The 15992-nt window shown below is 42.1% G+C and overlaps 2 protein-coding genes across 2 annotated transcripts in view; both read left to right on the top strand.

The window, feature by feature from the left end:
• The first annotated feature begins 1174 nt into the window (after nt 1-1174).
• Nucleotides 1175-8299, top strand: LOC143955743 (uncharacterized). The gene is made up of 7 exons (XM_077465864.1): nt 1175-1234; nt 2158-2324; nt 2411-2534; nt 2651-2748; nt 2834-3031; nt 3108-3249; nt 3941-8299. Exons 3-7 carry the CDS (start codon nt 2450-2452, stop codon nt 4978-4980), a joined length of 1563 nt encoding a protein of 520 aa, XP_077321990.1. The 5' UTR covers nt 1175-1234; nt 2158-2324; nt 2411-2449; the 3' UTR covers nt 4981-8299.
• A 2249-nt stretch (nt 8300-10548) lies between these two features.
• LOC143955503 (uncharacterized) overlaps nt 10549-15992 on the top strand; it is a 55939-nt gene continuing 50495 nt past the window's right edge. Inside the window, exons 1-6 of the mRNA XM_077465538.1 lie at nt 10549-11314; nt 11440-11523; nt 11612-11735; nt 11852-11949; nt 12028-12234; nt 12346-12490. Coding sequence (XP_077321664.1) covers nt 11120-11314; nt 11440-11523; nt 11612-11735; nt 11852-11949; nt 12028-12234; nt 12346-12490 — 853 coding nt within the window. The 5' untranslated portion in view covers nt 10549-11119. The remainder of the gene's footprint in view (nt 11315-11439; nt 11524-11611; nt 11736-11851; nt 11950-12027; nt 12235-12345; nt 12491-15992) is intronic.

Raw genomic sequence — 15992 nt, 5'->3', positions numbered from 1 at the left:
ACTGACAAAACAGAGGCTGCTGGAACAATAACTTGAATAGCACTTTTGTGGACCTAATAGTAACAGCTAATGATTAAACTGGCTGTCCCTGCAGCACACAGTGTCCTGTCCCTTTCTCTACACTGACAAAAGACACTCAGGCTGCTGCAACAATCAGTAGCACAGCAGTGCCTCAAACCTATATCCTGAACTACACCTAACACCTATACCAGTCCTGAAAATAACTTTTGTGTACCAAATAGCTAGCGATTTGGGTCACTGCAATCTCTCCCTGCTCCACACAGCAACCTCTCCCTATAGTGACAGAAGAAAGAATGTAAAATGGCCGCCGGAAGCTCATACCTCCCTAATGGGAAACCTTGAGTTTTAAGCCTTCCCCACTTTCCAAAACTAGAGAAAAACTGTTTTGGATTCAGATATACTTTAACCATCCCCACTGACCCAGCCTTTCTAAAATGAGATCTTTAACTGGGAGAAAGCAGGAGGCCTTCCAAGTAGTGGTAACTACAGATACCCTGGAGATACAGCAGAGCAATAACTCAAAGACAAACTTCTGACAATGTCCTCAGTTCTGATAAGACATCGAATTAAGGAAAGTAAAATTGGTTGTGCTGTCTGAAGATCAAGAACCCAAGGAACATCTGGTGACACCTGGCTACCATGACAATAGTTCACGTCATATTTTACTATATCGCTCATGTTTTTGTTAAAAGAACATTTGGTACCTTAAAATACACTATTAAATTGATTTATTAATCCAGAAGCCAAACAGAAAAAAAGGAAAAAGTCTCCTTGAAATATCTAGTATCATATACATAACATCATTTTATTTATTGTTGATAATGCTGTAGTTACATTTTTTAATTATTTACTTTTACTTTTTTTAAAACCATAACCATATTATTTTTTTTAATATTTTTTTTATGATATCTTTTTATCGTTTTGGGTTTCAACGCATGTGTAATATCTGCAACTAAATTTGAAGAACGCACCACAAGGTGTCTTTTAAAGAATTGAAAAGCAAAGCAGAGTACAGATTTAATATTCTTCACAAGGAGGTGATTCTACGTAATTATCAATGGAACGCAGAGATGGGAAGCGATAGGAGTCACGGACAGGAAGTGATGTGAAGTACAACCAGGATGTGATGTCACATATAAATGGCAATTTCCGGGTGAGAGGTGAGTTGGGAGGAAGTAGAGGGGAGCCATTGCTGGAACTGGCATCAGAGGAGGTAATAATATCTTATTTTATATTTACACCTTGTAACCCCCCGTCATGTCCGTCCTCTTCCTCCATAGTCACCGTGACATCTGGTATGGTTTATAAGCCAGATACCTCCTAAATATAGAACCATTTATCCAACTGTCCATCCAGAGCCTCTGGTTTATAGACCAGATACATCCTAAAGATAGAACCATTTATCCAACTGTCCATCCAGAGCCTCTGGTTTATAGACCAGATACATCCTAAATATAGAACCATTTATCCAACTGTCCATCCAGAGCCTCTGGTTTATAGACCGGATACATCATAAATATAGAACCATTTATCCAACTGTCCATCCAGAGCCTCTGGTTTATAGACCAGATACATCCTAAATATAGAGCCATTTATCCAACTGTCCATCCAGAGCCTCTGGTTTATAGACCGGATACATCATAAATATAGAACCATTTATCCAACTGTCCATCCAGAGCCTCTGGTTTATAGACCAGATACATCCTAAATATAGAGCCATTTATCCAACTGTCCATCCAGAGCCTCTGGTTTATAGACCGGATACATCCTAAATATGGAACCATTTATCCAACTGTCCATCCAGAGCCTCTGGTTTATAGACTGGATACATCATAAATATAGAACCATTTATCCAACTGACCATCCAGAGCCTCTGCTTTATAGACCAGATACCTCCTAAATATAGAGCCATTTATCCAACTGTCCATCCAGAGCCTCTGGTATATAGACTGGATGCATCCTAAATACAGACCTACAGAAAGGTCCTGTATAGACCAGCAGGACGTGAGGAGGATTCTGGGACGTCACATGACATCACTCTTATCTCTGAAATGAAAACGCAATCCTGACTGAAGAGGTGAGGAGGATTCTGTGACGTCTGTAGTTGAATGTTTTTTCTTTTTTTCCCACTCTCAGGATAATAAAGTAGTGAAAAAGTAACGGATGAGTCATTAACACCCAGCAGTTGTCTTCATGGTTCATCAATCATCACGTTGCCTCCACCTTACTGCCTGATTCTTGAGAGCAATGAGAAGAAGTTTCTAGAAGTCACCAACAAGATCACTGATCTGCTGACAGGAGAGGTGAGCGGTGCCGGGAATTCTGGGACATTATCCAGTAACAGACAAGGGATGTGTCTGGATGGTGACTGTATCATTGTGTGTGTCAGGTTCCTATAAGGTGTCAGGATGTCACTGTCTATTTCTCCATGGAGGAGTGGGAGTATTTAGAAGGACACAAGGATCTCTACAAGGACGTCATGATGGACAATCAGCCGCCCCTCACATCACCGGGTAAGAGGAGACTTTATTGTAAAGGAGAGAGCAGTACGGAGGCTCCACCTAGACCCCCCATCATCTGATAAACACATAGAAACAATGTATTCAGTCAGTGTGTGTGTTTCCTACAGATGGATCCAGTAATGGGAACCCACCAGAGAGATGTCCCTGTCCTCTGTATTCCCGGGATTCCACACAGGAAGGTCACACCATCCCTCACCATCATCAGGTAAATGAGTACAGTAACAATCACTGGTAGTTATGATGTCTATACAAGTTTGTTTGGTAAATCAATGTCTTATTATATTATCCAGAGTGGAAACCTCGGAGATTATAATATTGTTGTTAAAGAAGAGTTAAATAATGATGAAGAATATGGTTTTATGGAGGAGTTTTCAGGAGGACACAAGGATGTCGTAAAGGAGTCACCTAGAAACATAAAACCAGCAGAGAAATGCCCCAGTCCTCTGTATTCCTCACAGAAAGATCACACCATCTTTTACCATGATCAGGTAGATATTCCTTGACATTTCTTTGTTATATCTTGTTGCACTTTTACAAATGTATTCTATCATCTTTGGGGTTTAGGATGAAGAACTGAAATACATCAAAGTTGAGGTTAAGGAGGAAGAAGAAGAGATGTTGGTGAGTGAAGATCAGCAGTCTATGGAGGAGGGGGAGATGATGGTGAAAAGAAAACAGGAGGAATCTTCTCTATATATAGACACAAGTAAGTTATGAACACTAAATTCAAAAACTTTTCATACCACATGGCCTGAAGAAAAAAATAATAATTTTGGGGCCCCTTCTCAAAATTCATATAAGACCCTTAACAATAATGTCATGTCCCCTATCAACAAGGTGGAGATCATGTAAACCATCTGAAGGGTCCATCTCCATTCCTTAATATATTGTAAAGTTCCCAACAAATGAGGAGGAGATACTGTACATCATATGAAAGGTCCATCTCCATTCCTCAATATAACGTCATGTTCCCAACAACTGAGGAGGAGATACTGTACACCATATGAAAGGTCCATCTCCATTCCTCAATATAACGTCATGTTCCCAACAAATGAGGAGGAGATACTGTACACCATATGAAAGGTCCATCTCCATTCCCCAATATAACGTCATGTTCCCAACAAATGAGGAGGAGATACTGTACACCATATGAAAGGTCCATCTCCATTCCTCAATATAACCTCATGTTCCCAACAAATGAGGAGGAGATACTGTACACCATATGAAAGGTCCATCTCCATTCCTCAATATACCTCCATGTTTCCAACAAATGAGGCCATACTGTCCAGTCCACATTGTGAAATGTCCATCTCCATCCACTGTCTATCACAAAATTAGAGCTAGGCCAACACATATGACTCCTGAATATTTTTTATTTCAAAACTCTTTTCTAACAGATGGAAACTATGCCCGAAATTCCTCTGGACACCTTATTTTATCTCCCGATTATAATGGAGAAACCAAAGGTAACAGACAACATCCTCCAGAAGTAAATCCGGTTACACGTAATAGACAATGCAGACCTCGCCATTTGGAAAGATCAACGAGTTCCTCTAATCCTGAGGAATTTTCTGATAAATCACATACTATTACTCCAGATATACACCGTACAAATACATCAAAGGTTCCATCTAATTCCAAGGAATCTTCTTCAAGCCAGGAAAGAGTTCATGCGGGAGAGAGTTCATTGTCATGTTCAGTGTGTGGGAAATCATTCACTGAAAACAAAGCACTTCTTAGACATGAGAGAAATCACAAGAGTGGACGTCGTTTTTCATGTTCAGAGTGCGGGAAATGTTTCATTCAGAAAGGACACTTTCTTACTCACCAGAGAAGTCACACAGGCGAGCGTCCTTTCTCCTGTTCAGAGTGCGGGAAATGTTTCATTGAGAAAGGCAAACTTCTTATACACCAGAGAACCCACACAGGAGAGCGCCCTTACTCATGTTCAGAGTGCGGGAAATCGTTCAGTGAGAAAAAAACACTTCTCACACACCAGAGAAGTCACACGGGCGAGCGTCCTTACTCGTGTCCGGAGTGCGGGAAATGTTTTATTCAGACAACCGACCTTCGCAAACACCAGAGAAGTCACACAGGCGAACGTCCTTATTCCTGCACGGAGTGCGGGAAAAGTTTCATTCTGAAAGGAGACCTTCGCAAACACAAAAGAAGCCACACGGGCGAGCGCCCGTATTCATGTTCTGTGTGCGGGAAAAGTTTCACTCTGAGAAATGCACTTGTTAGACACCAGAAAATTCACACGGGTGAGCGTCCTTACTCTTGTTCCGATTGTGCTAAATCTTTTATTCAGAGGGGAGATCTTGTTAAACACCAGAGAATTCACACTGGGGAGCAGCCTTTCTCCTGTTCAGAGTGCGGAAAAGGTTTCACAGAGAAAGCAAAGCTTCTGAAGCACCAGAAAATTCATACGAGCTAGCCTCCTTTGTCATACTGTGCGGGAAATGTTTTACAGAGAATGGTGGGTGTCCATTTTTCACAGTGCGGATGAGCCATCAGCTGTCAGCTAAATGTAATGAAAACAATTACTGGCATTAAAAAAAAAATCTGAGTAAAAAAGGCGTGGTTACCCCCCCCCCCCCACCCCAACAATCCATACCAGGCCCTTTGGTTTCTGGTATGGACTGGGGGGTGGGGCACGCTAATTTTATTTTTTTATTTTTACGAGTGGGGTTCCCTTCAAAATAAAATAAAAGGTAAAAATTACATGGGGTCCCCTCCAATCCATATCAGGTCTGCAGGGCCGGCATTAACAAAAAAAAATAGGGTAAAAACGGCATGGCCCCCCACCCCCCATCCATATCTGACCCACATGGCCGGCATTAAAAAAAAACAAAAAAAAAAACAGGGTGAAAACAGCGTGGGGTCCCCCCCAATCCATACCAGGCCCGCAGGGCCAATATTAAAAAATAAATAAACAATACAGGGTAAAAACGACATGGGGTCCCCCTACCCCAATACATACCAGATCCGCAGGGCTGGCATTAAAAAAATAAAACGGTAATAACAGCACGGGGTTCCCCCCCCCAATCCATTCCAGGCCTACAGGGCCAGCATTAAAAAACGAAACCAAGTCAACACGCCATGGCCCCCTCCAATCCATACCAGGCCTGCAGGGCCAGCATTAAAAAAAAAAAAACAGGGTAAAAATGGCGTAGGGTCCCCCCAATCCATACCAGGCCCACAGGGCCGGCATTAAAGAAAAAAAAAAAAACAGGGTAAAAATGGCGTGGGGTCCCCCCAATCCATACCTGAACAACAGGGCCGGGATTAAAAAATCTATACCAGGCCCGCAGGGCCGGTATTAAAATAATTTAAAAAACAGGGAAAATAACAACGTGGGTTCCCCCCCCCCCCAATCCATACCAGACCCGCAGGGCCGGCATTAAAAAAAAACCTTTAAAAACGGGGTAAAAATGGCATGAGATCACCCCCCAATCTATACCAGACCCATGGGGCCGGCATTAAAACATAAAAATGGGGTAAAAATGGCATGGGTTCCCCCCCAATCCATACCAGGCCAGCAGGGCCGACATTACAAAAAAACAAAAATGGGGGTAAAAACGGCATGAAGTACCCCAAATCCCCCCCCCCCCCCCCAATCAGGCCTGGTATGGTTTTTTCCCCTGTTGTTTTTTTTTTATATGATATATATATAATGCTGGTAATCTTCTCATTACATTCAGCTGTCAGCGGAGAATCCCGCTCACAGCTGATGACTCGGTGGTTGTTAAGGATGCGGCGGCTGCCCCGCTCCTTAACAACCATGACAGTTACTGGTTGTCAAGGAGCGGGCAGCCGCCAGTGTCCTTAACAACCATCTATTTACACTGTCTGTTTAAGATGCTGGCTGCTGCCAGCGGTATATTACCGCAGGCTTTCACTGCTAAAATACTGTATGACTTAATAAAATGGCGTATGCGGTAATTTCGTAGCATGAATGCCAAAAAACGTCTTGAAAAACGCTATGTGGTATCTTAATGTGTATTCAGATGCGGTAAGATAGCGGGCAGCGGAGCGCACTGCACAGAAACGCTGTGCGTCTTTGGCTTCGTTTCAGGGTCGAATTCAGGCATAGATTCGGCCCTAATTCGTCCCTGAAACGGAGAACAGGGACGCACATCACTCCTGTGCGATCTGCAGCCGGTTCCAGTGTGCTCCGAGTCTGAGTGAATTGTCCCCTACGAGGGTTCGCACTCTTTCCGCATTTGCGTCCGTCTTTTGGCTGCCCACTTCTTGCGTCATCCCGAACATCTTCCCGCCCCCTCCTTAAACCGCCTACGCCATTCATAAAAAAAAAAAAAAAAAAAAAAGATGATTTCTCCATGGAATGTTCACCATAAGCCTGTTGTAACCAAGCTATTGGCACTTTTGCCAATATTCACGCAAAATTTGATGTTCCAGATCCCCGTCGCTCATTTTCCACCAGCAGCGGAATGTACACACTGTTGTTTCTTCTACTACTCCATAAAGACTGAGTCCACTGCTCAGAACAGCTAGAGTGTGATTGGCTGTGTGACTCCACCACCATAGTGCTATTTCGGGAATTAAATTGTCTCATCTCGTCCAGACCTTCAAATTCATGATCTAGAACAGCCTTTCTCAACCTTTTCAACACAGAGGAACCCTTGAAATAGTTCTCCAATCTCGGGGAACCCCCTGCTAAAAAAATGTGAAATCTATAACTCATGATACATTAGTGTGATGGTCAGTGGGAAGAATGGTCCTTACACTTGTGGTCACTGGGAAGAATTACCTGATTACAGATAACTAAAAAGATCAATGGTGTCGGTGGGAACTTATCCGAGAGGCAGAAATTGCCCAATGCTGAAGGAACCCTTAGCAACCTCTGGAGGAACACTGGTTGAGAATCACTAATCTAGAAGAATACTCTTTGTAACCCCCATGAGCCTCTGATTCTTAGATAGGCCCAAATGGTGCTGTAGGATGTTCAATGTCGTGGTGAAATAGTTGAAGCTTTTCATGGAGTGGAATGATAGTTCTAGGTCCACTGGGATTAAATTATAGTAATATGATCCTCCTATAGAAACGGTGCTGGCTTGGTCCTACATAGAGGGGTCGCGGTGAATTATAGTTAGAGCCAAGAGAAATGGAGTAGGTGTCATGCCGGACAAAGTTGAATACCGTGTCGTGATCAATGGATGAATGTTGCACTTTAGTCTTCTTCGGAGGTGGGTGATGAAGCATGTTTCCTTGTTTTACTCATTTCTTTAGTCTCAGGATCATATAGCTATACCCAGCTTTCACCCGTGGTCCATACACAGCTGACATCTCTTCATGGAATATTTGGGCAGATTTCCCTTGAAGATGGAGGACCATAATCACGGCTTGGTATTCAACTTTGCCCAGGCATGACACCTACTCCCATTTCTCTTGGCTTTGACTATAGTTCACCACGACCTCCAAAAACTAGAATCGGCATGAATATTACGAAGATATCAACCTATAAACCTGCCAAATTTCAGATCCCTAGCACATCTAGATCATGGTGAGGGTAAAAAACTTATTGGCCTCCCCTCGTACATGGAACACAAGTTACTATTCGTTTTTGTAAATTATTCCTTTTTTTTTCTTTACTTTATCGTTCCAGCTAATAAGCAATTGTTAATAATATGAAATATATTTTACTTTCCTTATACACGATTTGATTAGATTCATGCATCATGTATAAATCAGTTGATCTTATTTGCTAAAATAAACAAGAAATCTTTACAACATTTTGTTCTTGAGTGCCTTTTTTATAAAATAAATAATTGGTTACTCAATTCATAGGGGGTCATCCAATGTTTTATTAGTTAGGCGAAGAGTCCAGAAACGTTTACAAATGACAGTAATTCTAATATGATTGGTTACTGGAATGTGCTCAGTTCATAGAAGTCATTCATTGAGGTTAATCGGTGAGACAGAGAGTCTAGAAGGTCCAGCTCAGGATATTTCAGAAGGTCGACTGTCAGAGAGTCCAGAAGGTCTGGTTCCAAAATATCCAGAAGGTCCAGTTCCCAAGAGTCCAGAAGGTCCTGTTCCAAAAAGTCCAGAAGTTTCAGCTCCAGAGATTTCAGAAGGTCTAGAATGAAAGAGTCCAGAATGTCCACTTTTAAAGAGTACAATAGGTCCAGCTTCTGTGATTTCAGAAGGTCCAGTTGCAAAGAGTCCAGAGGGTCCAGTTTGAAAAAGTCCAATAGGTCCAGCTTCTGTGATTTCAGAAGGTCAAGTTGCAAAGAGTCCAGAAGGTCCAGTTTGAAAGAGTACAATAGGTCCAGCTTCTGTGATTTAAGAAGGTCAAGTTGCAAAGAGTCCAGAAGGTCCAGTTTGAAAGAGTCCAATAGGCCCAGCTTCTGTGATTTCAGGAGGTCAAGTTGCAAAGAGTCCAGAAGGTCCAGTTTGAAAGAGTCCAATAGGTCCAGCTTCTGTGATTTCAGAAGGTCAAGTTGCAAAGAGTCCAGAAGGTCCAGTTTGAAAAAGTCCAATAGGTCCAGCTTCTGTGATTTCAGAAGGTCAAGTTGCAAAGAGTCCAGAAGGTCCACTTTGAAAGAGTCCAATAGGTCCAGCTTCTGTGATTTCAGAAGGTCAAGTTGCAAAGAGTCCAGAAGGTCCAACTCCAGAGAACCCAGAAGGTCCAGTTTCACATATGTGTCAGGTGATGTTCTAAGGATATATGGATTCAATACAAAGGCCATATAGAATATACCCCTAGCTGCCATCTTGGTTCTTCTCATGGTCACATTAATTGGCTCAAAAAAACTCACATGTCATCATCATCATCATCAGTGCGTTACTGAGTAGGTCAATGTTGTCTCAAAGATCTCATCATTGTCACACTGATTTTTCCAATGTAAGGATTCCTTTACATTGGTGGTCAGTGGAGAAGGGCCCCCTTACTTTTGGGGTTAGTGGAAAAAGGGATCCCTTACATGGGTGGTCAGTGGAGAAGGCTCCCTTACGTTGAAGATCAGCGAAGAAGGGCCCACCTTACATTAGTGGCCATTGGTTAAGGTCCAACTTTCATTGAGGATCGAGACCTACCTGAGAAATGTGGGGAGATGCACCACTGGTGCTGGATCTAGGCAGACAATGGGGAGGAGATCAATCCTCTTTAATATGTTATGCCGAGGTGGACCTGGAATCAGGTGGTATACCAAGGTGGACTACACACAGCACTCCTGCCAGGAGTGCTGTGTGTTCTGCAGGGGCAGAAAATTTCTCTGGCTTGGCATGAGTGAGAATAAATATGGCCTTGGGGTTGGTGGTGAATAGGAATAGTGTCCCTAATTAGTAACAGGAACAGTATCCTATCATTGGTATCGGTGGAAGGAATAGTGCCCCATTGTTGGTGCCAATGGAAAGAATAGTGCCCCAAGGGTCAGAGAAAGGCTAGCAAAGGGCCACAGTTTGGAGACCCCTGGTATAATGTACCTTTGTGAGATCTATTCATAATCGGGCCTTTTTTTTTTATCTATAAAGAGGAAGGGTTCGAACCTGCTCCTCCACCTCGAAACCTTCCATCACTGCTGTGCTGAGGATATCAATCAATTATGTTCTTTTTAAATATAAATTGTCTTTTTGTATTTTAATTTCCAAAACATTTTTTTGCTTCCCTTTTTTTTTTTTAACTTATCACAAATGTATTAATTTTTAAACCACAATCAAATTATTTTCTTGGAATATCTCCATTGTCGGAGCTTTCGCTAAATAAGTGAAACAAACCTAAACAACGAACCAAGAAGTAGCAACCAACACACTCAAAAACGAGGTTAAGCTGCAGTTTTTATACTTTCCACAAGGCGGCGTGATCTCATTTGTTGTCCGTGGAATGCAGAGACAGGGAGTGATGTCACATATAAAGTTCCGGGTGAGAGGTGAATCCGGGGCAAGTAGAGAGGAGACATTGCTGGAACTGGCAGCAGAGGAGGTAATAAGATCTTATTTTATATTTATACCCAGTAACCCCCCCCCTCGTCATGTCCGTCCTCTTCCTCCATAGTCACTGTGATGTCTTTTATCTCCAGCAGATGATGATCCATATAAAATATGGAGGATTATACTGTAATATAAAGCCATTTATCCAACTGTCCACCCAGAGCTTCTGGTGTATAGATCGTATACATCCTAAATATAGAGCCATTTATCCAACTGTCCATCCAGAGCCTCTGGTTTATAGACCGGATACATCCTAAATATAGAACCATTTATCCAACTGTCCATCCACAACCTCTGGTTTATAGACCGGATACATCCTAAATATAGAACCATTTATCCAACTGTCCATCCACAAACTCTGGTTTATAGATCGGATACATCCTAAATATAGAACCATTTATCCAACTGTCCATCCAGAGCCTCTGGTTTATAGACCGGATACATCCTAAATATACAACCATTTATCCAACTTTTCCATCCAGTGCCTCTGGTTTATAGACCAGATACATCCTAAATATAGAACCATTTATCCAACTGTTATCTGCAGTTTCTGGTGTTCTTTCAGTGAGATTCACAAGATCTATTATATAATATGAGAAGCTGTCTGAGGTGCCAGAACTATGGAAGAACATTGTGCAGACATTGTTCATACCAGTACAGTCCAGATCATTTTCAAGTCATTATTCAACCAACAGAGAGGAGCTTCCTGTATAGATCGCATGCCCATTGCATCAAGGATGGACCACGATAATGCTCAAATAACTGAAAGGATATTGGACCTCACCCTGGAGATCTTCTACCTGCTGACCGGAGAGGTGAGGAGGATTCTGGGAGGTCACATGACATCACTCTTATCTCTATTAATAAAACACAGACCTGACCGGAGAGGTGAGGAGGATTCTAGGAAGTCTGTTGAGATAATTGTTACTTTCTCATACAGGATTATAAAGTTATGAAGAAACTATCGAGTGCCAAGAAGATTCTAGAAGTCATCAACAAGATCACTGATCTGCTGACAGGAGAGGTGAGGAGGATTCTGGGAATTCTGGGACATTATCCAGTAACAGACAAGGGATGTGTCTGGATGGTGACTGTATCATTGTGTGTGTCAGGTTCCTATAAGGTGTCAGGATGTCACTGTCTATTTCTCCATGGAGGAGTGGGAGTATTTAGAAGGACACAAGGATCTCTACAAGGACGTCATGATGGAGAATCAGCCGCCCCTCACATCACCGGGTAAGAGGAGACTTTATTGTAAAGGAGAGAGCAGTACGGAGGCTCCACCTAGATCCCCCATCATCTGATAAACACATAGAAACAATGTATTCAGTCAGTGTGTGTGTTTCCTACAGATGGATCCAGTAATGGGAACCCACCAGAGAGATGTCCCCGTCCTCTGTATTCCCGGGATTCCACACAGGAAGGTCACACCATCCCCCACCATCATCAGGTAGATTAACAATGACTGGCAATTATGCTTTTTTACTCAAGCTATTTTATTACTATTATCGTTTAATTCTATATTCAGAGTGAAAACTTCAGGGATTATAATGTTGTTGAAGAGGAGTTTAAAAAAGAGAAACAGCAATACAGTTTGATGGAAGAGTTTTCAGAAGAACACAAGGAACTGAACAAGGAGGCAATAGTTAATAAAAAGCCACCAGAGAGATGTCCCTGTCATCTGTATTCCCGGGATTCCACACAGGAAGGTCACACCATCCCCCACCATCATCGGGTACGTAGGGCTAATGGTAAACAGCACAAAAATTATAAGGTGTGAGATGATATTATATGTAACCACTTTTGTTACTTTTTACAAACGTATTCCGTCATCTTTGGGGTTTAGGGAGAAGAACTCAAGTACATCAAAGTTGAGGTTAAAGAGGAAGAAGAAGAAGAGAGGTTGGTGAGTGGAGATCAGCAGTCTATGGAGGAGGGAGAGATGATTACGGAAAGTAAACAGGAGAAATCTTCTAAACATATGGACACAAGTAAGTTAAAAGGGTTCACAATGTTTTCCTCTTATTACTCAATGTATGCTGTCCATGTTCAGGATAAAAAAAATTGAAATGCTTCAGTAAGGAATAGACTTCTAAACTCCTTACAGTAAGAACATCATCTATGTACCACCTACACCAGTACCTAATGCACTCAAAAAATGAGGTGGAGGAATTGTACGCTAATTGTACTGATACTTGTCAGTACTAACCCAAAGAATTTAATATTTGTATTTGCAAAAATATGCAGTGTTTCCAGTAAAAAAAAAACAAGAAACCTTATGCTCTACTAAGCATCCATCTCTTTTCAGCATTAAACGTCATGTTCCCAACAAACGAGGAGGAGATACTGTACACCATATGAAAGGTCCATCTCCATTCCTCAATATAACGTCATGTTCCCAACAAATGAGGAGGAGATACTGTACACCATATGAAAGGTCCATCTCCATTCCTCAATATAACGTCATGTTCCCAACAAATGAGGAGGAGATACTGTACACCATATGAAAGGTCCATCTCCATTCCTCAATAGAACGTCATGTTCCCAACAAATGAGGAGGAGATACTGTACACCATATGAAAGGTCCATCTTCATCCCTCAATATAACTTCATGTTCCCAACAAATGAGGAGGAGATACTGTACACCATATGAAAGGTCCATCTCCATTCCTCAATAGAACGTCATGTTCCCAACAAATGAGGTGGAGATACTGTACACCATATGAAAGGTCCATCTCCATTCCTCAATATAACGTCATGTTCCCAACAAATGAGGTGGAGATACTGTACACCATATGAAAGGTCCATCTCCATCCCTCTATATAACTTCATGTTCCCAACAAATGAGGAGGAGATACTGTACACCATATGAAAGGTCCATCTCCATTCCTCAATAGAACGTCATGTTCCCAACATATGATGAGGAGATACTGTACACCATATGAAAGGTCCATCTCCATTCCTCAATATAACGTCATGTTCCCAATAAATGAGGAGGAGATACTGTACATCATATTATTATTATTCAGGATTTATATAGTGCCAACAATTTACGCAGCGCTTTACAATATAAAAGGAGACAATACAGTTACAATACAATAAAATACAAGAGGATTAAGAGGGCCCTGCTCAGAAGAGCTTACAATCTAATAGGGTGGGGCAAGTGGTACAAAAGGTTAGAACTGTGGGGAATGAGCTGATGGAAGGGGTAGGAGATTAGTTGGAGACATGATATGCTTCCCTGAAGAGATGAGTTTTCAGGGATCGCCTGAAGGTAGCAAGAGTAGGGGATAGCCGGACCAGTGGAGGTAGAGAGTTCCAGAGGATGGGAGAGGCTCAGGAGAAATCCTGAAGATGAGCTTGAGAGGAGGAGATGAGAGTAGGAGGTCTTGAAATGTCCATCTCCATTCCTCAATATATGTCATGTTCCCAACAAATGAGAAGATACTGTACACCATATGAAGGGTCCATCTCCATTCCTCAATATAACGTCATGTTCCCAACAAATGAGGAGGAGATACTGTACACCATATGAAAGGTCCATCTCCATTCCTCAGTATAACGTCATGTTCCCAACAAATGAGGAGGAGATACTGTACACCATATGAAAGGTCCATCTCCATTCCTCAATATAACGTCATGTTCCCAACAAATGAGGAGGAGATACTGTACACCATATGAAAGGTCCATCTCCATTCCTCAATATAATGTCATGTTCCCAACAAATGAGGAGGAGATACTGTACACCATATGAAAGGTCCATCTCCATTCCTCAATGTAACGTCATGTTCCCAACAAATGAGGAGGAGATACTGTACACCATATGAAAGGTCCATCTTCATTCCTCAATATAACGTCATGTTCCCAACAAATGAGGAGGAGATACTGTACACCATATGAAAGTTCCATCTCCATTCCTCAATATAACGTCATGTTCCCAACAAATGAGGAGGAGATACTGTACACCATATGAAAGGTCCATCTTCATTCCTCAATATAACGTCATGTTCCCAACAAATGAGGAGGAGATACTGTACACCATATGAAAGGTCCATCTTCATTCCTCAATATAACGTCATGTTCCCAACAAATGAGGAGAAGATACTGTACACCATATGAAAGGTCCATCTCCATTCCTCAATATAACGTCATGTTCCCAACAAATGAGGTGGAGATACTGTACACCATATGAAAGGTCCATCTCCGTTCCTCAATATAACGTCATGTTCCCAACAAATGAGGAGGAGATACTGTACACCATATGAAAGGTCCTTCTCCATTCCTCAATATAACGTCATGTTCCCAACAAATGAGGTGGAGATACTGTACACCATATGAAAGGTCCATCTCTTTTTTTTTTCCTTTTACATTGTTTCCAAAAAAGGAGGAGAAAGGTCACTCTGCAGCCTCTAACACCTCCTGTACCATGTCCACAGACTTGGGCATCTCCTATACCATGTCCACAGCCTCTGACATCTCCTGTACTATGTCCATAGCCTCTGACATCACCTGTACCATGTCCTCAGCCTCTGACATCTCCTGTACCATGTCCGCAGCCTCTGAGATCTCCTCCTGTACCATGTCCGCAGCCTCTGAGATCTCCTCCTGTACCATGTCTGCAGCCTCTGACATCTCCTGTACCATGTCCTCAGCCTCTGACATCTCTTGTACCATGTCCACAGCCTCTGACATCTCCAGTACCATGTCCACAGCCTCTGACATCTCCAGTACCATGTCCACAGCCTCTGACATCTCCAGTACCATGTCCACAGCCTCTGACATCTCCAGTACCATGTCCACAGCCTCTGACATCTCCAGTACCATGTCCACAGCCTCTGACATCTCCAGTACCATGTCCGCAGCCTCTGACATCTCCTGTACCTTGTCCACAGCCTCTGACATCTCCTCCTCTACCATGTCCGCACAGCCTATGACCACCTCCTGAACCCTTTTCGCACAGCCTCTGACATCTTCTGTACCATAAACAACTTGAGCTACACCCTCAATAACCTCCCAATTGGTGTATCATCACAGCGCTCATATACCCCCTCCCTCCAGCTGCCACTTAAAAAATTAAATATGTTTATCAGAAGGTGGAAAGAAGGCAAATCTAACACTTGAAAAATGCAAACAAAGACACCTAGTGGCGCTAAACAAAATCCACACTGTTGAATAGCCGTGTGCTATAATACTCAACGTGAAAAAAATGTGCATAAAACAATGATCAACAATACAATAAATAATGATGAAATAGCAGAGTAAAGTGACAATCAAATAGAAATATGCAATCAGAAAAATTATACAAATCGCATAAATAGTATTGCTGTGAATAAGTGACAACGTGAAAAATCAAAAATGAACACAAGGACAAATAGTGCTCTAAAAGAATATGTGGTTCCAAAGTGAGTTCAATTAATCTTCAATCAAGGAGAATCAATGAAAAGCAGCAATCCCAATGGTGGCAATAGTTCAAAGATTGATTAATTCAAACTA

Source organism: Lithobates pipiens, unplaced genomic scaffold (assembly GCF_037356315.1).
Source record: "Lithobates pipiens isolate NorthernLeopardFrog02 unplaced genomic scaffold, aLitPip1_a1.2 Scaffold_35, whole genome shotgun sequence".
Taxonomy (NCBI): domain Eukaryota; kingdom Metazoa; phylum Chordata; class Amphibia; order Anura; family Ranidae; genus Lithobates; species Lithobates pipiens.
This window is presented reverse-complemented; position numbering and strand designations above follow the sequence as displayed.

Coding starts and splice junctions, on each gene's coding strand:
- LOC143955743 (XM_077465864.1), top strand. CDS start 2,450: ATGGAGGAGTGGGAGTATTTAGAAGGACACAAGGATCTCTACAAGGAC. Junction 2,535..2,650: donor GCCGCCCCTCACATCACCGG/GTAAGAGGAGAC, acceptor TGTTTCCTACAG/ATGGATCCAGTAATGGGAAC. Junction 3,250..3,940: donor TTCTCTATATATAGACACAA/GTAAGTTATGAA, acceptor CTTTTCTAACAG/ATGGAAACTATGCCCGAAAT.